Source organism: Manihot esculenta, chromosome 14, assembly GCF_001659605.2.
Source record: "Manihot esculenta cultivar AM560-2 chromosome 14, M.esculenta_v8, whole genome shotgun sequence".
Taxonomy (NCBI): domain Eukaryota; kingdom Viridiplantae; phylum Streptophyta; class Magnoliopsida; order Malpighiales; family Euphorbiaceae; genus Manihot; species Manihot esculenta.
The window spans coordinates 421,989-446,554 of record NC_035174.2 but is presented as its reverse complement, the minus strand read 5'-3'; the positions used below and the strand labels follow the sequence as shown (position 1 = coordinate 446,554).

The window sequence follows — 24,566 nt, the reverse complement described above, 5'->3', positions numbered from 1 at the left end:
TTTATGTTGGTGGACGCCTATGGGATATCTAGATCTTCAGTAGCCAGTAATGTCCTTTTACATTCTTATGAATTTGTGATGGCTCACGTGGAGTTTGATTATTTACTGGGGTTTCATTTTGATCAGAATTTAAGGTGAGAGATGCGACTTGTTGTAAAACGGAGGCAAAAGTGGGCCATTCCATATCTATTGTCCACGTTGCTCCTTGTGACGAAAGGAGCGACTACATGTGGTTCATCAGACGGAGGCTGCCTATAGGATCAATGCAGATAGAGCTTTAAAGGCATAATCTCCTACTGATACCTATCCGGTTGACGTTGCTCCCTTCAATAATTGGCCTCCCTAGCTAGATGCTTTATCAGATTTCTAGATTAATAATTTTTGTCCTTTTTTAACTCTAGCTTAGTCTATTTTTTTCTGTTAAGTCCTTTTTGGGAAATTTCCTAGATGCTTCTTCCACCTGGAAAGAAAATACTCTGTTCTATACATTGAAGTTGGATTGCGTAGATGTTTAAATTAAAAAGCCTTTAATACGATCATATTTGCAGTTCAATAAAAAGACTAAATTCTGTTAGGAAACTATTTTTTTTTTTTCTCAAAGTTAGGAATCTATATAATATTACATGATTCAGCTCCGTGAACAGGTTGTATAACGATGTCCATAGAGCTAATTTACCGTTCAAAACAAATTAAGAAAAAAAAAAAAGTAAGCCAACTTAGCTGTTAGCATTTATTTGGGAGAAGTCAGACAATAAAAGAAGTAATCAAATACTTTTTGAAACCTAGCATCACGCGCATATAAAGAAGTTGTACTAGCAGGAAAGAAACAATTGAGCCTACACAGTAAAACTCCAGCCTCAAATCTCCTTTGAGAAACTCTTATACCTGCAAGCCACTGTTATGTTGTTGTTAGCATTTATCAAAATAATAGAAAGCACCTCCCTTATGGCCATAACACATATATAACATTAATTAATAATGTGGAGAGCACTCAAATTCAATTTTTCTCCTCATACAACCATATAACATTTGTTTCTTTTTTCTAAATAATATTGTCCATTAGATTATATTTGAATGGGAAAGAGACAAATAGTGAATGAAAAAAAAGTTATTCCTCCTTTAATTTTAATCAACTACAGTAACAGTGTTATGCTTCCCATTTCATCGCCCAAGCTTCATCATGATTTCATACCATTTATGATTCATATGTAAGCTCGTGTAAATATATAGCTATTTTAAATAGTTAAAAATTTGTAAAAATATCCAACTCATTTGCTTATTATATTATAATTGGAAATCAAAGTTGTTACTGCTTCAATTTAACTTCTATATCTTTATTTGTTTTACAAAATTAATATGAATCTGTTCTCAACTTAACCACTAATTTTTTTTTTTATTTACATCTTTATTTATTTTATATAAATAATTTAATATTAAATTTTAAATAAAAAATTTTATTAAAAATATTTACATATTAATATTTATAAACTATATAAATATGTTTATTATTTTAATAAAAGCCCCATTATCAATTCTATAGTTTTTTTATATACTGGCTAATTTTCGTTTTATCTAAATCAAAGAATTTGAAAACTTTGCAAATAAAATTTGGGTGGGGCGTGTTGAGGATCACAGTGCGCGCGTATGCACTAGATTACTCACACACACTCCAATCTCATATGTTCCTCCACTGGTACATAATTGTGTTTTCCTTCCATTTCATTTTCATAAATCATACTCTCACCCCTCTGCCTCGTCTTACCTTTGGTTGCTAGCACCTGCGAATTGCTTGTTTGAGCGGCAACACTAGGGTTTTACGCGATCTCTCTTGTCGGATTGAATTTCAGTTGTTACTTTCGTGATATCACTTTATCTCTGAGAAAATGCCGTCAGTGTACGGTGCGCGATTGACGACCTTTGAAGATTCCGAGAAGGAAAGCGAGTATGGTTACGTTCGTAAGGTAATTAATTTTTTTTTTAAAAAAAAATCAATTTTCAATTAATTATAACCATTCGGTTTCTTCATTGGATGAGTTTCATTTGGTTCGTTTTCCAACTGGAATTTTTGAGTGTTCGGATCTAATTTATGATTACAATCGATCCTTATGTTATTTGATCAGTTCATTGATTATGGCTTTGAAAGAACATAATTAGATCAAATTTTGGATTTTCTAACCAGTGGTTTCAAAGTGTTTTTAAGTTTTTTTTTTTTTTTTTTTTTAGATATGGGATCTACCTTGTATGGGGTGGGGTAATATCAAATGCTTTGCCAATAATAATGGTATTAATTTGACAAGAGATGCAGTGATTACATCGGCTTTATTTAAAAGCTATAAGTTTTTAAAATCTAGCATTCAGACTCGATCTGATAATATGTAATGTTTTCTACTGATGGATAACATGCCATAAGAAATTTGAAGATCGGAATCGTTGCACGATTTCCTAATTTTTAGCTAATTCCACCAGGCATCAAGCTCTTTTACCTGTGTTACTGTTCACTGGTTATTAGTGTATTTTCCTACATTGTAATCAGGTTATAATGCTTATTAATATTCTAACTTTACTCAAATCAAGTTTAATCTAAAAACTTTTTGATATTCCATTGCAGATATGATGAACGTCTTATTGTTTTACAGGTATCTGGACCGGTTGTGGTTGCAGATGGAATGGGTGGTGCTGCTATGTATGAACTGGTCCGTGTTGGCCACGACAACCTAATAGGTGAAATCATTCGGCTGGAAGGAGATTCTGCCACAATTCAAGGTTCTTTACAATCATGATTCATTCTTGACAGCATATGCTCTTTAATTGTCTCTTTCTCTCATTTTTTTTATTGAAATTTGCAAGAATTTTTATGGAAAGGGGGATTGTGAATTTTGATGTCAGTTTATGAGGAAACAGCTGGTTTAATGGTGAATGACCCTGTCCTTCGAACGCACAAGGTGAATTTATACTTCTTCGTTTCTGTTTTCCCAGATGGTATGTTAATTGGGTTTCTAACTTGTATGTTGACCTTACAGCCTCTCTCGGTGGAGTTGGGACCCGGGATATTGGGGAATATTTTTGATGGAATTCAGGTAGTATAGCACCATTCTCTTTGTTATGGATTTCTGCTTTAGTTTTTTCACTTTATATTGTTTTGATTCATGTCTTTCTCTCTTAAGCCTTTTAACCTTGAACCTGGCATGCACAACTGCAATATTAATGGTTAGCTATTCTCTGAATCTTTTTTTTTTTTTTTTGCTCTGTTATCAAAATAGAGGCCATTGAAAACCATTGCAAAAAGATCTGGTGATGTCTATATCCCTCGTGGAGTCTCTGTCCCGGCCCTTGACAAAGATACACTATGGGAATTTCAGCCTAAAAAATTAGGTAACACATGGAAAATTATTAGACTTATGATGATGACTGTACCTTGAATTTCTGATACATGATCACTTTAATTTCATTATACTTGGTGTCCATAGGTGAAGGAGATCTTGTGACTGGTGGAGACTTATATGCAGTAAGTTCACTAATGTTGAACACTTAAACCTCTAGCTAGTTAGATTCCTTATAGAATAGTATGGTTGGAGTTTCTGTGCATTGAATTTAATCTATGATTTTGTGGGTTTTTTGCACTGCAGACTGTATTTGAGAACAGTTTAATGCAGCACCATGTTACACTTCCTGCTGATGCCATGGGAAAAATTACCTACATTGCACCTCCTGGTCAATATTCATTGAAGGTTTGTCTTCTTTGCCATGTTATCCTGGTGATTTCTTCAAATGCTTCTCAGCAATCCCGTTTATTCCTATATAATATTTGCTTTGATTTTGTAGATGAGATTAGGTGAATAATTAGAATTGTGCTGTGGGGATTATTACATGCTAGTCTATACATGTGATATATGGATTTTGTAGGCTTTGATGCTCCTCTCATTGTTCAGTCATGTATGATCTACACAGATTTTTATTTGGTGTCTATATTTATCTGATACCCTAGTACATGTTCCTCAGCGCTGAGGACATCCCCCTGAATGGGAGATTTGGTGATATTTCTGATTGGCGGTCTTGTGTTTCTAATAAGTTGTTTAATAGTTGGCATGTTGAATGTATGCATAGCATAATGGCGAGATGTATACATATGAGAAACTTGCATTAACTTCTGAGAAGTTGGTTAACTTTTCTTTGCAAATATTACTGATTTTCACTTCCTCTTTAGGACACTGTTTTGGAGCTTGAGTTTCAGGGTGTGAAAAAACAATTTACCATGCTTCAGGTTTGTAATTTGTTTTTTTGGCCATATTTATAGTGTTGACCATATACTTGCATCTTAAAGGTTGAATTATGTTTTGGCTTGTGGTTGTTCAATGTTTAGACTTGGCCAGTACGAACACCAAGACCTGTTGCATCAAAGCTAGCTGCTGACACGCCTCTTCTCACTGGCCAAGTATTTACCCTGCATACTAATATGCTGTTCTATTTTTTTTTACTTTATTTTTTGTGTGTTTTTGAGAATCATGAACGTGACTCCTCATGAATTTGTTTCAAAATCAGCGTGTCCTTGATGCTCTTTTCCCCTCTGTTCTTGGTGGAACCTGTGCTATTCCTGGGGCATTTGGTTGTGGGAAAACTGTAATTAGTCAAGCTCTTTCCAAGGTGAGGCTTGTGCCAATTCATTTCATTTATGCATAGTATATCATTTACGATGGTGAAGATGTACAGTGTTTGATCGAGTATAATTTTTTTTTTGTGCAGTACTCAAATTCAGACACTGTTGTTTATGTTGGTTGTGGAGAAAGAGGAAATGAAATGGCAGAGGTTTGTGTTATCTCAATTTAGTCAACAACTCCTCTATGTTATGGGGGATTCTTACTGTAATCAATCATTCAGGTGCTTATGGATTTTCCTCAATTGACAATGACATTACCTGATGGCCGTGAAGAATCTGTCATGAAGCGCACAACTCTTGTGGCTAACACTTCTAATATGCCTGTGGCTGCTCGTGAGGCTTCAATTTATACAGGTGATCCAACTTGTTATAAAACTTTGGCTTGATAAAAATCAGCAAAAATACTCTGAAGAAGATCTTATGCGTGTTATTTATAGTTCGTACAAGTGCAAGTATGCTCTTTATTGCTAATTTTTTCCGAGTCAATGATCTATCTTATTGCTGTAACATTTATTCATCACAACATATAACATATCTATTATTCTTAACCTTGCGATGAAATTGTCTTCATATATCATATATTTTAAACTCAAGGGACTATTAGTTCTAAATTGGATACTAAGAGCTTGTGCTGTTTGAAAATCTAGTTCTACCCATCATTATCTCATTGCCAAATTTTTCCTTGGTTTTCTTATACCAAAATATAGCTTCTTATGGGAAATGAATACCCATATTCCTAGCTGGTTGATTCAAGAATGGTTAACTGGGAAAAAACCATAATTGTAAAATTTCTTATGTAAGGCTAAATGTTTCGCATTTGGATTTTCTTTGTTGCATTTACAACTCAGACAAATTTGCATGGATAAATTCATTTTATTTCTATTGTTGCTTCTTGTGAATAAGGTCTTGACTTCCATCTTATGGGTTAACTTTTTATTCTCAGGAATCACTATAGCTGAATACTTCAGAGACATGGGCTACAATGTCAGTATGATGGCAGATTCAACATCTCGTTGGGCAGAAGCATTGCGTGAAATTTCTGGGCGTCTGGTTAGTTCCTTTTAACTTTAGCTCAGTTAAAGAGATATTGTGCTATACACCATGAAACATCTCGTGTATCTTAAATATGTCATATTGTTAGGCACAGTTGGCACTTCCATATGGACTTGTACCAGTGCCTGATATTGTTTTGTTCTATAGAATCTTACCCAAGTTGATCATTCATAGCTAGCATACAAGCTACTTTGAGCCTGTGACATGATATGACCCGTTAACAGCAACCTTCAATGACTGATCATAAGTTACAAGAGTTGCATTGTTAAGATATGAAGAAGCATAGTTAATGATGATTGTGGCTAGAACAATGTTTGAACATCTTTCTTCTAATTATAATGACAAACTGGTTACAGAACCATTTGCAATTACATCCTTGAACCTGACATTCAAGGACATCGCGTCCTTTATATTATTAACTCTTATTGTGTTGTAGCTGTAGCGAGGGATTATTATCATCATATGTTATGTAGCTGTTGTGTAATTTGAGTTTACAGATTTATGCTGTAGTCTTCTTTTTTATTGATGAATTTAGCTGAGAACTAGCATTTTATCATTTTATCTATTTCGTTATGCTGCAAAAAAAAAATTGTTATCCAGCTTTGACTAACTCTGATTGCTTACAGGCTGAAATGCCTGCAGATAGTGGATATCCTGCTTATTTGGCAGCACGATTAGCCTCATTCTATGAACGTGCTGGTAAAGTAAAATGTCTTGGGTCACCGGAACGTACTGGTAGTGTCACAATTGTTGGTGCTGTTTCCCCTCCTGGTGGAGATTTTTCAGATCCGGTTACATCTGCTACCCTCAGCATTGTGCAGGTAATATATGCATCCTATAATATCTTTTTTTTTCCTCTTAATGAAGGTCAATAGTAACGCGCAGCTGCAAATTAGGCAGCACTGTTCTTTTCCTTGGATGGCCTGGATGCAACTATACAATATTCTTCATCTGCTGCATCTGCAGAACAATTTAGCCTCTTTGTATCTTATCTCGTTGTTAATGCAGCTGCTTATTTGTATTTTTTTAGGTCTTCTGGGGTTTGGACAAGAAACTTGCCCAGAGGAAACATTTCCCTTCTGTTAACTGGCTTATTTCCTACTCGAAGTACTCATCAGTATGTTACCAAGTTCTTTACCATCCTTGTGTATTGAGTTCTATTCTTTTTAAGCTTTTTTCCTTAATGGTTTTGAGGCTATTATTCTTTTGATCCCTATGTTGCATGCAGCTATCATTGTTATTTATTTGATCATTTTTCTTCTTTTTTCCAGGCATTGGAGTCTTTCTATGATCAATTTGATCCTGATTTTATCAACATCAGGACAAAGGCCCGTGAAGTGCTACAGAGAGAAGATGATTTGAATGAAATTGTCCAAGTAGGTTACCTATTCCAAAATCTCTTTTATTCCGAGTTCCCAAGGCCCAAAATGAGTGAAATATGTGAGTTACAGCTAACTTTATGAATGGAGAACTGATGAGCTATATGAATGGTTATGTTCATTTATTGTTTTTGCCTCAAAAAAAAAAATTGAGGTTCTGCTTCTTTTCTCCTGCCTTCTTAACGGGATGGTTTAGATTTACTTCAGAGCACAACATTCTGTATAATTTATTGGGCTTGTCTGATCAGACATTTGGACTATTTGATACCCCAGTTATTGCCGAAATAAAACAGAATGTTATGCCTGTTGCACCTCTGTTATTTGGTTTGTGTCTTGCTCTTCTGGTGTAGTTAATATAGAATGGAAAGTTTAATCAATTTTTAGATCTGCTAATACTGAATGCCAATGGTTATTTGGGAATGCAGCTCGTGGGAAAGGATGCTTTAGCTGAGACAGATAAGATTACTCTGGAGACTGCAAAGCTTTTGAGGGAAGACTATCTCGCTCAGAATGCATTTACTCCGTAAGCTTCAACATCACTGCTGAATCTTTCTACAAAATATATCTGAATGATTTCAATAATTTGTTTTTTGGGGTAATCTAGTACTGATTCTCTTTTTATCTTTTGAATGACGGACAGATATGACAAGTTTTGTCCTTTCTACAAATCTGTCTGGATGATGCGCAACATAATTCACTTTTACAATTTGGCCAATCAGGTAGATCCCCACTCTCCCTCTCTCTCTTATTAAATGTATAACATGTAAAGGAGAAACAGTTCATATCAATCCACTGTTTCCCATCTGTATTTTCTAGGGTGCCTGGTAGCTAAGTTTTCTTTCCTTCCATCTTTCTTTTGCTTCTCCTGGAATAAGCGATGGAAGGAAACAGAAGTTCTTTGAAATTCCCAAGCATTGCTTTCTGTATTTACTTTCCTTGCCTTCCACTTTTGAGTATGGTGATTTCAGTGGCAATTGCATAAAATTTTCTTCATTGATGAATATGGTGTTTCTCTTTGTTGCTGAGAACATGGACAAGAGAAAGGACTGAAAAATAGGGTTGGTCGTGGTGGAGTGCTTTCATTGGTTGTAGTTATCTTGCTTTGCATGTTCCAGCCACGCCATTGTGGGCTGGTTCTGCAGGATTTAGTGTTAGTATTGACCTCAAGAGATGGATAAGTGAATTCTTTTCCATTGTTTTTGGCACATTGTTGTAATTTTAACGAGAGAAGCTCAAATTTACCTGCAAAACATCAAAAGGATTGAAGATTATGAATCTTTGATGCTTGCAGGCTGTGGAGAGAGCAGCTGGTATGGATGGCCAGAAGATAACATACAGCCTCATCAAGCATCGGTTGGGAGATCTCTTCTACCGTCTAGTGTAAGCGAAATGATGATGCTAGAGGGAATCTCGTTCAATAAAAATAGGGAATATCGGGATCATAACTCTAATAGAATTATGTTAAGAACTAGTTGATTATCATTGTTGCAGGTCTCAGAAATTTGAGGATCCAGCAGAGGGAGAAGAGGCCCTTGTGGCAAAATTCAGCAAGTTACACGAGGATCTGACTGCAGGTTTCCGTGCCCTGGAGGATGAGACCCGATGATTTTGGAGTTTGAAATTTTGGTCTTATCATGAGTTATAGAAGCCGGCAGTTTGGTTTCTCTTTTTGTTAGATTCTACAGACGGAGTGTTGGCATGTCTAATGGTACATGTTATGGGGCGTTGTTTGGCCATAATTTTAGTGGGATTGTGATAGCTGCCATGTACTATTTGTCATATTTGGTTTCAGTGCTACTGGGAAGCAGGGGACATTAACTGTTCCATGTGTATTTATTCAATAAGGCGTGTATTCTGATGCTCTGCCAATATGTATGATTTAATTTGTTACTATTATTTTTATAATTTAAATCTGTCGCGCTCTCTCTCCCTTTCTTTCTTCAACGGATGCTTCTTCTCTCTGGAATTATTCTCATTGAGGCTACTGGCACAATCAAATTCTTAATTATCTGAAACTCTTGTAGTTCCGGCGCTAGGTTGCTAGAAGATGCTCGTTTGCTTGCATGCGGACCATCGCAATGTCTGCAAGATTTCCAATGATTGCGAGTCCGACACCAATCTTGCTTGTTAAGGCACATGAACAGTAGTCCCCGGAATGATGGTGTGGAAAGCGAGAGCCGGGGCGGACCAGCAGTAGAATTCAGATTTTTCTTTGAACCAGCAGTAGAATTCGGGTTTTTCTTTGGAGTTGCATGCAGACCTTAATGAGATCAATAGGGTTGGTGGAGCACCCATCAACTATTGAAGCTATGCTTCCTTCAACAAAACCTTTTAGATCCATTTTTGAAAACTTAATCCAAAAATCAAATCAATAAAAATAAGATAAAATTAAGAGGCTTATATTTAAAAAAAAAAAAAAAGAAAGAAAAAATAATTACAAAAAAGTAAATTTACTATAATTACAAAAGAAAAAATAATTATAAAAAAAATAAAAATTTACTATAATTATAACAATAAAAATTAGGAGTTTCAGCAATTATGATTGTGGTTAAATACGGATTTAAATTACAGTTAAATAGCTGATTATATAAATTTTAAATAAAAATAAAATAAAATAAGACAACGTAACAGATATATATTAGATTTTATTTCTAATTAAATTAAAATTTACTATACTTATAATAAATTTAAAATTTAAAGCTTTTTAACCGACTCCAAACGTACAAGAAGTAAAGTTTGAATATTTGAAGTTTTTAATTTGACCCAGTTCAGCTTGTTTTCATTCGTTTATCTCCTTTTCATAATAAATGAAACATGTGATCTGTTTTTGTATGGCACTAGCAGCAGCAAAAGCGAGAAAGCGAACCAATAAGCCACGGGGATATGCTGTGTTGATATTGTCAGTTCATCAAATGGAAGAGATTAGGAGAGTGGAGAGTCGACTAATAAATCCACAATGAAAGCACGATACAATTTCATGTCAACAGAAAATCACTCTAGAGGCTAGGCTAGACTAGACTACTAGAGGATAGGTGTATAACAACGAAACTTTAAATATAACCGAGGAGAATTTGAACATGTAGGAAAGCTTGTCTTTCATGCATTGAGCAGTGGATGGCGACTTTTAGCCTGGGCCAACTTTAGGAATGTCATAATGCTCGCTCATGTTCGCCAAATACTGGTTGAAACCTTGAATCCTGTCACGATGAGATTTATCAGCTTCTTTGGCCATTCTATGGATATCAATTTTCTCTCTCTGCTCTATGTATCGTCTCTCTGCAGGTGTCAGATGATCATCATAAGCAGCAGCTTTCCCTTCTTCACTCACTTTGCCATTCTCATTTACAACATCCTCTCCAGTGACAGTTAACTCTTCTGTTTTTTGGTCTGCACCATATACCAAAAGGATTACAGATTCAACGTTAATCTGCTTGATGGTGTCAGCAAAATTAATCCCAATCCTCAGAAATTTTTATTGAAATCCAGCACAAAAATTTACAAGCAGAGATCAAGTTTTACAAAGAATAAAACCAAAAATAGGCCTCTTCCAATAAATGTGATAATCAAAATTAAAATAACTAGTCATCCTAAACCTTTAATAAAAAAAAACATAAAAAGCTAGTCATCCTAAACCTTGAATCCAGCGAAAGTGCATAGATGATACAACATTAAATTACATTAAAACGCTCTAACAGTAATCTCGAGGTCATTCAGTTGCTATTGCTGTCACAGGCCCCTAACCATGGCACTACCGTTACTCGGCTATATTTGGTCGGAACATACTAATTCTCATCAAATCATGTTGAGTTGCCTTCAAAATTATAAATTTAATCATGAAACACTTCAATTGAGTTTGATGAATTCACTACGAAATAAAGTCCTACCACATTACAGGGGTGAATAATGCAATATCCAAAGTTGATACAGATGAAGTTAGCATTATATGTGCTATCAAACAAAGTGTACTTTTGAGGCACCAACTAATTCAGTTCTTTTCAATTTAAAAAAATTTCATTTCAAAATAAATTGAAATCATGCATGATTTTGGAAGAATCCATTTGAATTCTTTTCTCATAAAATGAATTGTCCAAACAAAGTCAATTAACTATATCATTTTTCTCCTACACTAACAGTTTCCCCCTTTCTTCCATTTCTTCTACTTCCTTAGTGCCTAAAATCAAGCTAACAAGGTACAAAACTCATGGTGGTGGTTTTGTTCTCGGACTCGCTTTAGAGACTAACATAATACAAGAAATTATGTTAGTTGGCACAACCTTGCCCCAGTTACATTGGTAGCTCCAGAGCATAACACTCACAATCTCTGAGAATGTTTCATGCAATAATTTAAGTAAAGAGCAAGTATTGAAGAAATGAGTATGAACTACCAGATGAAAATAAATTTGAGGAGCAAAAAAGGATATTTAAACCTGCAGAAAGCTCGTTCTCCAAGACTTCAGAAACTTGATCGTAGTGTTTCTTTTGTTTCTTTTTTTTCTTCAGTCCACCGGGCTTCACATTCAAGGCTTTTCCCTTAAGTTTCAGCTTCCCACCAACGACATTCTCGTAAGCCGACATCTCATCCAATCAAAAAAGCCTATCAAAGAGTAAAATTACAGAAAAAAATTATTTTCCCACGAGATTAAAACATCTCTGTACTGTATGCTTGATAATTGTTCTATTAATCCCTGAAAATCTGAAAAAAGACAAGTATTTCCGTGAATCCATTGATTTGTCCTTTATCGTCATATTCTTACCCTGATAAATTTAGGAACGTGAATCAGCAATCGAAACTACGAAATCCGAGATCTGTTACCAAATGAACTTTTTAAACCAATTTCAACAGATTAACGCCAGAATTTAAACCCCCATTCCAAAGGAGAAAAAATGCAAATTACAGGGATACAGAAAGAGCAACCAAATCAATACGCATAAACCCTAATATCGTACCTGGAACCGCTGAGAATCCAATTACTTCTAAGTTTATTAAGGTAATTTCGGTCGGCCGGAGGGTAATCGGTATTCGGTTCAATTTCAAAGAGATTCTCGTCTAGGCTGTGTTATGGGCTCGTCCAGGGATTATAGTACGTGGTGGAATGAACCGGTTACTATGCCGTGTATATTATTTTATTTTATTTATTTATTTTATTTTTTGCCAGAGTTATAAGGGATTGAACCGAGCCTTGCTACCACCAGACTGTGAGTTCAATTTTAATGTTTACTGCATTGGCCATTCATCGTACGTATTATGTTTATATTGAAACAATTATATACTCACTTTCTTTTCAATTCAGATTCTGAATATTTTTATTAACCAAATAACATATTTTCAAATTTAAGAATTTTACAATTCAAAATATTCAACTTCTTTTTGGCAAGCGATATTTTTATCCATATCCTTTGATTATATATTTAATCATAAGGGAGAAATCAAGAGAAATTAAAAAATAAGATAAATAATAATAGTAAATGGTTTGATAGAATATTAGTATTGGAGAAATATAATCTCTTAGAAAAAAGAATATGGTAAAAGATTATTATAATCTCGCAAGTCCAGTTATAAACTTTGAAAATGTAATTTCTTTATTTTTCTTTTTAACTTTTCTCTAATCCTTAATATCAGAATTTAGAGAAATGGAGTTAAACTTTTTCTCATCTCTTTCAATTCCCTGTGTTAATAAGTAACAATCTTCGCTTCTCAATAAAAAAGAAAAGAAAAAGTTTAAGATCTCCGCATCCTTTGTTACTCGCAGAAAACACGGGACAACAAGCATGAGATTAAACTCAACAGTAAACATAGTTGTTATACAACAATAATCTGAAACATCCCTAATGTCAACTTACAACAAACAAGGCAGTTAAATTGCTTAATACCCATCAGGCACACACCCTGACCTGACCTGACTGAGCAGGTTTAATGCCCTTTGCACCTCAGTAGATTCCAGGAATGATTCGATAGGGAACCTTCTCACAGTACAACTTCCAGTACTTCCCATACCTGAACCAAACATTTTCTCATTAATTTCATATCATCTTCAATATATAATCCAATTGGAACATCCTTGTTACTTGAATTTCTTAAAATCTATTGGAGATGTGTTATCATAGTCTTGATTCAGGGTGAAGTAGCACTTACTTGGAGCGACATCGATCATCATCTCTCTTAGCTCGATCAAAGAGAAGGATTGTAAGAAATATCACATAGAAGTAGGGTAGAAACTGCAACACAAAATTAACATTCAGGCAAACTATAGGCTACACATAGTGAAATTATCGCCCAGGTACAAATGCTTACATGATTAAAAAGAGCTGGGACAGTCCAGAAAAAAGCAGCTAATATTTCAGGAACATAATGGAAATGACGAGCTAAGCCCCACCTACAAGTACATATCAAGATTATCATTGCTATCAGTCGAGAAACCCAGCTTAAACTTGGAATGTTGTATTCAAAAGGATTACAGCATGAAAACTGAAGAGGCCAACCATGTTCCACTATATTCATGGATACAACACAACGAGATGTTGCTGAATTTCACAAGATTCATGAATTCATATAACTGAGGCCCCCCAACCCAACAATCGTCATACTCATACACACACAAGAGGAAAAAAAAGTAAATAGTTACCATCCAGAGGTTAAAAGAAGGCTGTTCTTTGTTTCCCCAGATGATGTAGTGTATGAGGCTACAATCTGTTAAAAATATCATATTAGACAATGTCCGCTTGTTATGGTTAAAAATTATGTTTGCAATTGGAAAGGTATAACAAAGCAAGGAAATGAACTCACCTTTGACGGAGCCTTTCCCCAAACCAAACATTTGCCATTTGTTCTGCGAAATACTTGCCTTTGTCTGTCACAATCATAGTTGATATATATGCAGAGAATGCCTGCCACTAATATGTAAATTGCAAGCTGGAAAATATAATTAAGGTGGTCAGAATCAAGTATGTCTGCAGAATAACAGAATTTAAGATGAGAATATTCTTAAAGAACCCAAAAAAAGGTGATATACTCATCCACTAGATTTGAATTATGCCCTAGCGCTAGCATAGCACTTAACTTACAATATAATGGATGGTTTTGATTTGTTCTAATAAAAAAATCCAAAAAATTATGGCACATACTTTTTTGCCACAAAGAAATGAAGCAAATTCACTTCTGATTGTTGATGACATAAATTTATTTATATTTCAATCATTCATCTCCTATAGTTTCAAACTAAGGAAAAATATTTTAACTATCATATTTTCAAATTCAACTTCACATGAACACCACAGGTTCCCAACCATCAGATTTCACCCCAGTTCAATCTAATAATTGGAAGCTAAACAAGAGAGAGAAAAACTTTACCTGAGTTCCAAGGTTTACAGGATGGTTGACCAAGTACATGCCAGGAGAAGTATACAGAGATGGTACCCATACCAGACATCCCCAACAAATATAAAATCCAGCTGCCAAAGCCAAAAAATAAACCACAAATTAAGCAGCAGTGCCACCAAAAGTGGGAATAAGACATTTATGAAATAATGCTCTTATAAACAAGCCATGAGATGCAAGAAATATAGTTTAGGCACCACAGAGAGCAGCGAGGACATTACTTCAAGTTAAAATGTTTATTGACAAAAATATAAATGCAACAATAAAAAAACTGTATGACAAAAAAAATCTTGGAACTCCAAAATGTTTGCAAGTTGATTATCATATCCACAGGAAACTTGAAGATTTACAAAATGCTAAACTTCAAGGCAGTTATGGAGAAGTTCTTTATAAATTAGAACAAAGATGCAATATAACTCTCTAAATTTCATTTCCCTATCCTCCTGAAGAAAATCATTAAACATACAGGCTTATTATTAAGTTCTCCTTGTCATTCTAGGATACATTGATGCTATTGCTATCCAATTAATGCACCAACAGAAAACCGGAAACAGCAAGCCTGTAATAAAAAAAAAAGGGTGGAACATAGGTGAACCTCGATCATGCGCAATATCCATTGTGTTCCAGTACCCAGCTTCCCACCAAAAAAACTTTGTAACATACACCAACATCAATATCGTATTTACAAGCATGGAATCAGCTACTTTGCCATTCTGCTCATACTGGAAAATACAGAAAACTGAATATTAAAAGACAAAGTACATTAATGTATTATACCATGAACATCTAATAAGAAAATTCAGAATAATTATTTTATGCATTATCATATCAAAGGATTAAGGCCAAAATGACCTAACAAAGTACCATTTTTGAAGGTGTATAAGGAATTTTAACAGTAAAGAATTTTAGATTCATCAATGCATAAAGGGATAAGTAATGCCAATCCTAGATACTTTTTATCATTACATGAATACATGAAAAAAAAAAGCCTCTAGAATCCAATGATCAGATAAACAACCCTGCATACAATAGCTTCCAACATCATTACTGAGGGATGTGACAAACCGTTTAAACACTACATATACAAACATTAAAATTAAAAGCAATTAAAATTTTTATAAAAGGACATCTACCTGCTTAATGCAGTAGGTCAATGCCAGAACTGCCCATCCCATCATACCAAATCTACAGTTTGTGAAAACTTTGATGTCAAAGTTCTTCCCAATTCGAGGATATAGCTCCATACCCTACAACAAAAAGATACATAACAGCAAGGCCCAGACGACCTAGAACTCAATTATTGGTAAAATAAGAATGCAGCCTCAACACAAAGATAATGGTGACACTTTTCCAATGTCCATCCCTCATGCTTTACCTATAGTCTCTGGAAGCATTTATAGTTCATTGTTTTGTTGTCTCATGGAAATCTCTATTGACAACTTTCGTCTTACACTTTTTTTTTTTTTGAGGCTGGAGAGAGAATGTTCATGTCTGCTTTTGCAGATATCTCATTCTTGAAACTTGTAGTCTTTACCACAATTTTTTGGATTATGTTTTGGCATGTGTGACTGCGTTTTGTCTTGTGCGCAAAATACTTGGTTAAAATGTTTCAGTTTCTTAAAATGAGACGGCATTGATGAAAACAGTATCCGCATGTAAGATACAAGAAAACAAAAACAAAAAGGACCATGGTGATAAACTGAATCATTACAGAAAGAATTTTTTGGAAATGTTTGTCATAAATGGCGACTCATCTACATGTATCAATAAATATATAAGTGTAAAGAAGAGAGCTGAAGTTCTAAACTCACCCAATAGAAATCCATTATTATGTTTCCACACGAACCAGAATCAGTTGATGATGGTGCCAGATGACCCTTAGGACACAAAATATTTACATAAGGTATTCAAATACTATTATGTTATTATGTAAACCAAGAATAAGTTGCCTACAAGAAATTTCCTACTTTTATGTATAAGAAAACACAGAATAAGAAGCTTCCAAAAATCAGAGCTGAAAATATTTCTCCCAAATGATCATAAACGATTGAGGGGTTGAATATCCCAAACCTGCAGAATATAAACATAAAAGAATTAACTCAAAAGAGAGGTAATATTTGTCTATATATGTCACTCAGCAATTATATGTCAAGATTTGCTTGGTAATATCCTAATCACTACCTAGTTCCTAAAATATTTCCTTTGGGAAAAATCTTGAAGCACGTGACATGTCAATTTTTCCCAAGCCCTAGCTCTAGTGGGCCAATTATTAGGCACAATAAGTGATATGCAATACCAATAATTAGCTGTAGTACATCCTTGCTTTTTGGTTTCCAGAAATTTAGGTACAGCAAAAGTTAATTGCAAGAACTAAAAGAAAATGGCAGTAAATATATTACAGTGTTTAAATACAACTGGTATAGTGAAAAAAGTTCTCACCACCAAAGGCTTAGATAGGTAAGTAGAGTTACTAGATATGCTGCCACACCATTTGCCTGCAACAATTATGAAATGTAAGCTTGTGAATTGAATCATATCTTAAACGTAGAGAATATGAAGAAAAAAAAATAGATAAATTGTCCTTCCAATCTTTGGCAATTATGATTAAACAATGGGACAAAATCACTAAGCACTATTATAAAATAACATCAAGTAACCTTGTAAATTGGTCGGTTCCCTTGAGGAGAAATTGGACCCTCAACCGTCTTTCCAGGCAAAAGAAGCTGAAGTGCAGCCTCAAATGCCGCATAACAGGCAATTATTTTCCATGCTAAAGCAGTGGGTCTTGGCCATATGTTTATAAATCCCTGCAAACCATGTTGCTTCAAGTAATCCCATGTTTGGGAAACAGAGCCATCAGCATGAACCATTGTGTACCATCTACATTAGCAAAAGAAACAAATAAAAATCCTAATTTTGAAATTTACTTCAAAGAATTGCAAAAAATCATTACCAATCAAAAGACACTGCATGTTCCAAAATAGTACACAAAACATATATGTCAACCATTAATATCACTGCCAATGGAGCACAGTGCTTGCTATCTTTCAAGCCACTTTAGGGAATGACGCATCAATATTTCCAATAATTAGCCCCGAATCCTGTCAATATGTATCTGAGACAGGTCTTCAATTGAATGTCTTCATCCGTTATTTAATCTTTGAACTTTTTCTGAAAATACAGTTTCAATTCATAATATCAAACACAACATTGTATTGTGGCTTCATCTGTTTCATTGGAACAGCATCCTCAATATATTAGCGCACATGCACACATACGAACATGAATAGAATAACAAATATGAATAAAAGAATTTGAATCCAGAGTGAATAAAACAAAGGAAACTAAGAACAAGGAGACATATAAATCCCGAGATCTTTTAAAGATTTAGGGTGAATGATTTTAGCATTCAATAAACACCCCAAGAAAAATGAATCGTGAGATTTATCAAGATCTGAACACCCACATCCAGTTTTGCATATATGAAAGGCTTATTCACGGGCGCGATGTCCATTTTCCTATAAGCGAAGAAGTTGGGCTACAAAGAAAGAGAAACTTGAAATGAGATTTGAGTTGGAAGGGAAGAGATCTTACAGCAAAATAACAAAGGGAGGGCAGAAAGACAGAAGTGCAAGCATCGACGCGTAAGTAAGCATCGGCGAATGTACAGTATTGGATTCTGCCATTCTCTCAAAGTCACGAGCCAAGTTGGAACTGCTCTGTGAACTGAGTTCCTATTAGAAGGGGGATTTGCTTGATTAGCTTGACTTGGAAGAACCAAATAAGCGTGACTAAAGTCTTGATCTATGACTATTATTTTGAAAATAACAAAAAAAAAAAAAAGTTCCCTTTTGAAAGAAAAAGGAAAAAGAAAAAAAATCTTCTAAACAAAAAATAAAAAAGGAAAAAGAAAATATCTTGGTTTCCGGGCGGCAATGACCCTGGTTCGTTTCTATTGGTCACCGGTTCGGATTCAGGACGCGTTAATGAGTGCCATTAAAACAAAAATGGACCGAGCTGTTTCTTTTTTAAGAAAATTATGTTTACCCTTCTCAGTACAGAAAAACCCCCTTTTGGTTTTGAAAATAATGTTAAAATATCTCTCATATTTTAATAAATAATAGTACTGTTAATTTTATTTATTAAGTGTTAAAAATATATAAAAAATTTTTAATAATTAAAATTTATTTTTTCTCCCCTACTACCAAATATCTATAGATAAAAAAATATATATCCTCATATTATCCCAATCAAGTTACATGTGACATGTTTTAGGGCTTTTTACTTTTCCAAGTGAAAAAAAAAAAAAAATCTCAAATCCTGGTGCGATAAAAAGTATTTTTCCAATCAAGGTGTATTTTAACTCTATTGCACTTTTAAATGCGGTAAAGTTTACCGCACTTTTGAAGTGCGGTAAAAGAAAATAATTAAAAAAAAATATTTAAATACATTACCGCACGTGTGACGTGCGGTAATGCATGAGTGCGGCTCTGCCGCATTCAATCAATTGAAAAATATAAATTTAATTTTTATTTAATTAATTTTATTTATTTAATTATATATTAAATTTATAAAATATAATTATAAAAATTATATTAATATTATTATAAATATTAATTATTTTAATTAATTTATAATAAAATATTATATTTTTTATATTTATTACTTTATTTTATTATTTTTATTACAGTTAATTTATAAATATTTATAAATTATAAAATTATAAAAAATTAAAATTTATTTTATTTTATATTTTTTCATGTCAAAATATTTTATAAATAAAAAAAATAATTTATATAATACGAGAGAGGATGTTTGTTCATATTTAATATTATTTTTTGATCTTATTATTTGTATATATATTAACTTATTTTTATTACATTACTGTTTCTAAATATTTAGATGTATTTTTTTATTTAATTTTTTATATTTTCTACATTGATAAATATGATTAATAAAATAAATTATATATATATCATTGGTATTAATTAATATATTTTCTTTAAATTGAATATTGAAAATTGAAGAGTACATATACATAATTAAATTTACTTAAATATATATACTATCAGATTAAGTATGTGAATACTATATTAATATATTAATATAATTATATTTTATAAATTTAATATATAATTAAATAAATAAAATTAATTAAATAAAAATTAAATTTATATTTTTAAATTGATTGAGTGCGGCAGAGCCGCACTCATGCATTACCGCACTTCAAAAGTGCGGTAATGTATTTAAATTTTTTTTTTCAATTATTCTCTCTTACCGCACTTCAAAAGTGCGGTAAGCTCTACCACACTGTAAAAGTGCGGTAGAGTTAAAATTCACCTTGATTTGAGAAATACTTTTTATTGCACCAGAATCTGAGAATTTTTTTTTTTTTTCACTTGAAAAAGCAAAAAGCCCCATGTTTTATCTGTTTCAAAATGCAGCTCTCTCTGTGCCTGTAACTACCCTGGATTGTAAAGTTTGAGAAAAATCATAACTCTCAATGCAAGGGAAAAAAATAAATTTAAAAGGAGAAATAGATTACATATTCAGTATAAAAACATAACTTGAAGTGATAGACGATTATTCGTTGATGACCGCTGGATTTCTCCATCCCATTATGAGGCCGGGTCGATAGTAGCAGCTCACAATCAGGAGGCTCCTAAGCCCTCGAATAAGTTAGACCAAATCCGTTCATCCACCTGATCGGACTCCTATTTAAGTCACTCAATCAGACCGGCCCGGTCCATTTCAGCCTTAAAGCCAGCCCGTTCCTAGATTCCGGTCCTTTTCCCTCAAATCCGGTCACAAGAAGAAAAAACTGCGGGTCCAGTCATTTCGCAGCCCTGTTGGCGCCGTCTGTAGGAAAGCGAAGGAGATCTTTTCATCGCCAGAGTTCCTCTATTACAATACCCACTGAGATCCACGATGACTAACCACAATGAAAACAACATACAAAAACAACTCATGAAAACACAGTAATGGGCCCATAATCACCAATGAAAGACCAGATCCTGACCTCCCACAGGAGCTCGGGACCTAAGAGAAAGAGGCTCTTATCTCACAGCCAAGGGAGGCAAAGTGCCGTGTCGACCTCAAAAAGATACTAAGGCAGAAATAAAAAGTCTAAATCCAAACTCGGATTACAAGCTATTAAGACGCCGACCCCCAAAATTAACTGATGACACTAAACCAGCTCGACTAGCCTAGAGAAAGATCTAAGCAGCAAAGGACCCAGTCGAGGCATACCCGAGAACTGAATCATCAGACGAAAGACGACAATGGGCCAAAAGTGTCGACCTAAAAACACGAACTCAGAAAACCAAGCAAAAGAAAGCCGAGCTCAGAAAGCTCAAAAATCAAACTGAAGAAAACACACCTCCTATAAGCTAAGAAAAAGTCCAATGGCGTGAGAAGATAAGGCCTCAACCTCAAATCCTGTCGGAACAGAACTAAAACTAAGAAGGCCAGCCCTGTTTATCCCCTTAAAAGGTACATAATCCATTTTACTTTGATTATACAAAGGCTATACGCCTGAGATCATATGCATGAAGTAATGAAAAGAAAATTGAGGACGACTGGTCAACTGTTAAAAACCGAGCTCAGGCTGAGGACCTAATGGAGTCAAAACCCGTAAAGGAGCACAGCTCAGAATCTTATCCTTACAGTAAATCCAGCTCGGAAAAAGCCTACAGGTGAGAAGGCCCCTGTGAAATTGAAGAAATTTACAAGCCAGAAGCCAAGTCTTGGGCTAAGTCTTCAGCCCTGGTTAGCTTAAAAGCAAGCGGTAAGGGACTGTGTGCTCAATTCCTTATGAATTACGGGGAATAGTTTGAGTATTTCATTCTGAAAAAATTTGAACAAATTGTGCTTGTAATAGTTTAGATAGCTCGGTAGAGTATTAAAAAACAGACAAAGGCAAAAATAATTCAAGCGTAAACACAAGACATGAAATAACTCAGGTATGAACATGAAGTAAGAGACAGAAATAAATTTTCATTAAAAGAAAAGTATATTACAGCCTATTCTCATCACCTACGCGGAATAGAAGGAAGACCGTCCTTAAAGGACTTACATGCCTAGGGGCGTTATCATCTACATAATCTGCATTTATACTATCTACATTACTGATTGTGGAAGACCCAGCACTCTCTGGCTCAGATCTCCCAGTACCCTCAAAAGGAGATTCAAGCCGGATAAAAGAGAACCTTCAACGACAACAGATGGGATATGACACTTGGCAAATTCAGTAGCGTTGTCACCCTTTTGCTTACTTAAAGCAGCACAAGAAAGCCGGTAAAGCATTCTGAAGGGCAATGGAATAAGTAAATGTTGCAAACCTACACACATACTATGTTGGACTAATTTTAGCAAATTACCCTGCTTCCGGGTTTAAACATAGCCATCAATGCATTGTCCCTACTTGCATATTTGTAAGCTAAACTTTGAATATCACGGAACACATATCGGAAAGCATCAACGGAAGCTTGACTGAGTGCAGTAGATCTCTGTTTCTCATAGCACAAGCGCTCTACATCAAAATCAACAGCAAACTGATCATCTTCACCATTCCCAGCAAGGAAATCCTGACACGAATCTACCATGATCTGCTTTATATTACATGTGTGAGCCGCATCTTGTATTCCATGATAAACTTCAGAAATCATGTTATTCCCTGTAATTGAGTCAGGAGCAGACATCAGAGACACCACGGGAGCGTCCTTTTTCTTCTCAAGAGGAGGGAGGACAGGAGCCGGTCTCCTAGAAGCCTGGGACTCCTTTGGAATGGGAACCGGGGCAGGCACTTCGGTAGGGGCAGGATGCTTGCCCCCAACCTCCTCCGCTACACTCCCGCCATCTGCAGAACCGGACTCCCTCTCCTCTGTAACCTGAACACCCTCGACTGGAGCCCCCTGAACATTCCCCATAGGCGCAATCTTAGTCTCGCTTGCAAGGACCTTCACCTCAGCTATGGAGGTCTCGAGTCCCCCTCTGAGAGCATCACCAGAGGGCAAGGCAGACTTCTTCCCCGTCAACCCGGAGTTCTCGCTCGATCTCGAAGTCCGTGGAGACCCAGGGGCTTGAACAGCTTGAGTGGCCGAGCCCGACTTGCTGCAGCTTGACGACCTTGAAGATTTAGCATCTCGAGGGCCCGACTTCGGAGCTCGGGCATGAGCAGAGGAAGGAGGCCGGAAAGACGACTTGGACGATCTTACTTCGGCCACTTGTTGGGAAGTCTCCCCCCTCGATCCCCCGCTAGGAAGGCGCCCGAGGCAGTACTCATGTTTTACCAGGAGAGCACGAAATTCTTAGAGGGCTTAATCTGATCCATTTTCATTTCAGAAGCTGCAAAAAATCCAAAATCGGGGCAAGTCAGAAGACTTCTCGGTGAAAATCACAAAAGCAAGATTAAAATGGGCCTCCACGAGGGACAAAGTAATAAGATTTTTTGCTCGTCTTGACCCCCCTGAAGAAGGCGATGAACAGACGCGCCGTGAGTGTGAACCCCCAGCTCAGACAAACATATTCGAAGGAAAACAAAATCAAGTTCACATCTTTTTGAGGGTCGATTAAACCAGAAGGATGAGGATCGAGGAGAACGATTCTCCCCTTCCGGCAAGGGGCACTAACGTAAAAAAAAGGGATATCCAGGTATTTCTTGGGAATGAAGTTTCAGATGTTAGACGGGGTGATGCTAAACTCTAGGTTGACGACATCCGAGAGATTAGAGCTATCCCTGGTAAAAGAAGAAACGTACCGTGAATATAAAGATAGGGGAACGCAGATAGCAGTGTGCACGAATGACCGAGGAAAGCAGGAACTGGGAGAAGACGGAGAAAATTTGGAAATCGATATGACGATAAGGTGAAAGGGTGTTCTGAGGCAAATTGTATTTAGATGGCGCGGTCATAATGATTCTCGATATTTACCCCCTCATCAGTCGGGCAATAACTGATGAGAAGGTAAATGGGTATTTGATGACCGCTGGATTTCTCCATCCCATTATGAGGCCGGGCCGATAGTAGCAGCTCACAATCAGGAGGCTCCTAAGCCCCCGAATAAGCCAGGCCCAACCCGTTCATCCACCTGATCGGACTCCTATTTAAGTCACTCAATCAGATCGGCCCGGCCCATTTCAGCCTTAAAGCCAGCCCTTTCCTAGGTTCCGGTCCTTTTCCCTCAAACCCGGTCACAAGAAGAAAAGACTGCGGGTCCAGTCATTTCGCAGCCCTGTCCACTCACGCGCCGAAGGGAATTAAATGCTTGCCTGACACAAGGAGGGTCCTAGGGTTATCCGTACGTACGGACCTGTACTAAGGGGTAGGTGGTCCTATAGCGGAGATGTCATCTCGCGTGAGGGGGAAGAAAGAGGATAAAAGGGAGGAAATACTCTGCTCTAGGGCTAAGCTTTTTCTAAGTTCACAAAACCCCTATAAAACCCTACTTTCTGAATCTCATATCATCATTCGTGATTTTGAATAAACAGAGCATCTCAAAGTGCGCATGACTTCCAAATCAGCAAATTTAGATTAAAATTATTTTTATCAAAGCATGCTCGGGAGCATTAACTTAGCTCGTAACAAGTTAAATACACCTTCTCACAAAACAAGAGGGTATAGTGACACAATAAGGAGCTGATAGGACAAAATTAAATTTTAAATGGTAATAGGTCTGATTTTATTTTGAATAAATTATATTTTAATTTTTAAATTTTAATATAATTAATAAATCAATATTTTTATTTTTAAAACTTAAATTATTATATTTTTATTCCATTAAAATTAAAAATTCTTTCATGAACAAATATTTTAAATTTCAAAAACTATCACTTTACTCTTTCTTTTCCTATGATTACTTCACTCTACATTATCTTTCCCTTAAATAAAAGAATTGATGAAATCAGGTAGATTGTGGCAGAAGTATTAGTGGCCGCAGCAGTGACGATGGGTAGCAAAAGGTGATGGTGATGGTGATGGTGGCTGGAGTGGTGGAAAGAAAGCAATATGATATTTATTAGGACGCACATCAAAGCTGGTCACAACGGCTTGACCATGGCCACCTACTTTGCTCGTGGACGATTATTTGATGATTTCTTTTTTTTTTT

The 24,566-nt window shown here is 35.5% G+C and overlaps 3 protein-coding genes across 5 annotated transcripts; 1 reads left to right on the top strand and 2 right to left on the bottom strand.

The window, feature by feature from the left end:
* The first annotated feature begins 1,602 nt into the window (after nucleotides 1-1,602).
* LOC110599878 (V-type proton ATPase catalytic subunit A) lies at nucleotides 1,603-9,030 on the top strand. Its single transcript, XM_021736471.1, has 20 exons — nucleotides 1,603-1,961; nucleotides 2,637-2,763; nucleotides 2,887-2,942; nucleotides 3,021-3,077; nucleotides 3,261-3,372; nucleotides 3,468-3,505; nucleotides 3,627-3,728; nucleotides 4,205-4,261; nucleotides 4,361-4,432; nucleotides 4,540-4,641; nucleotides 4,741-4,803; nucleotides 4,876-5,008; nucleotides 5,598-5,704; nucleotides 6,334-6,528; nucleotides 6,738-6,824; nucleotides 6,979-7,083; nucleotides 7,512-7,609; nucleotides 7,727-7,805; nucleotides 8,378-8,466; nucleotides 8,578-9,030. Exons 1-20 carry the CDS (start codon nucleotides 1,884-1,886, stop codon nucleotides 8,690-8,692), a joined length of 1,872 nt encoding a protein of 623 aa, XP_021592163.1. The 5' UTR covers nucleotides 1,603-1,883; the 3' UTR covers nucleotides 8,693-9,030.
* A 918-nt stretch (nucleotides 9,031-9,948) lies between these two features.
* Nucleotides 9,949-12,303, bottom strand: LOC110631356 (protein FAM32A-like). 3 transcript variants are annotated; one of them, XM_021779158.2, is made up of 4 exons: nucleotides 12,034-12,208; nucleotides 11,841-11,907; nucleotides 11,514-11,680; nucleotides 9,949-10,473 (listed from the first exon to the last, which is right to left on the bottom strand). In XM_021779158.2, exons 3-4 carry the CDS (start codon nucleotides 11,659-11,661, stop codon nucleotides 10,211-10,213), a joined length of 411 nt encoding a protein of 136 aa, XP_021634850.1. In that variant the 5' UTR covers nucleotides 11,662-11,680; nucleotides 11,841-11,907; nucleotides 12,034-12,208; the 3' UTR covers nucleotides 9,949-10,210. The 3 variants fall into 3 exon arrangements, with proteins under 3 accessions (XP_021634850.1, XP_021634849.1, XP_021634848.1); XM_021779157.2 differs by having other exon boundaries at nucleotides 11,841-11,892; XM_021779156.1 differs by lacking the exon at nucleotides 11,841-11,907 and having other exon boundaries at nucleotides 12,034-12,303.
* A 497-nt stretch (nucleotides 12,304-12,800) lies between these two features.
* LOC110631355 (7-dehydrocholesterol reductase) lies at nucleotides 12,801-18,285 on the bottom strand. Its single transcript, XM_021779154.2, has 13 exons — nucleotides 18,056-18,285; nucleotides 17,119-17,341; nucleotides 16,901-16,956; nucleotides 16,429-16,531; nucleotides 16,273-16,338; nucleotides 15,595-15,708; nucleotides 15,057-15,183; nucleotides 14,435-14,535; nucleotides 13,871-13,996; nucleotides 13,710-13,774; nucleotides 13,379-13,460; nucleotides 13,220-13,302; nucleotides 12,801-13,081 (listed from the first exon to the last, which is right to left on the bottom strand). The coding sequence occupies exons 1-13, from the start codon at nucleotides 18,145-18,147 to the stop codon at nucleotides 13,015-13,017; spliced, it is 1,305 nt and encodes a 434-aa protein (XP_021634846.1). The 5' UTR covers nucleotides 18,148-18,285; the 3' UTR covers nucleotides 12,801-13,014.
* Nucleotides 18,286-24,566: the final 6,281 nt, after the last annotated feature.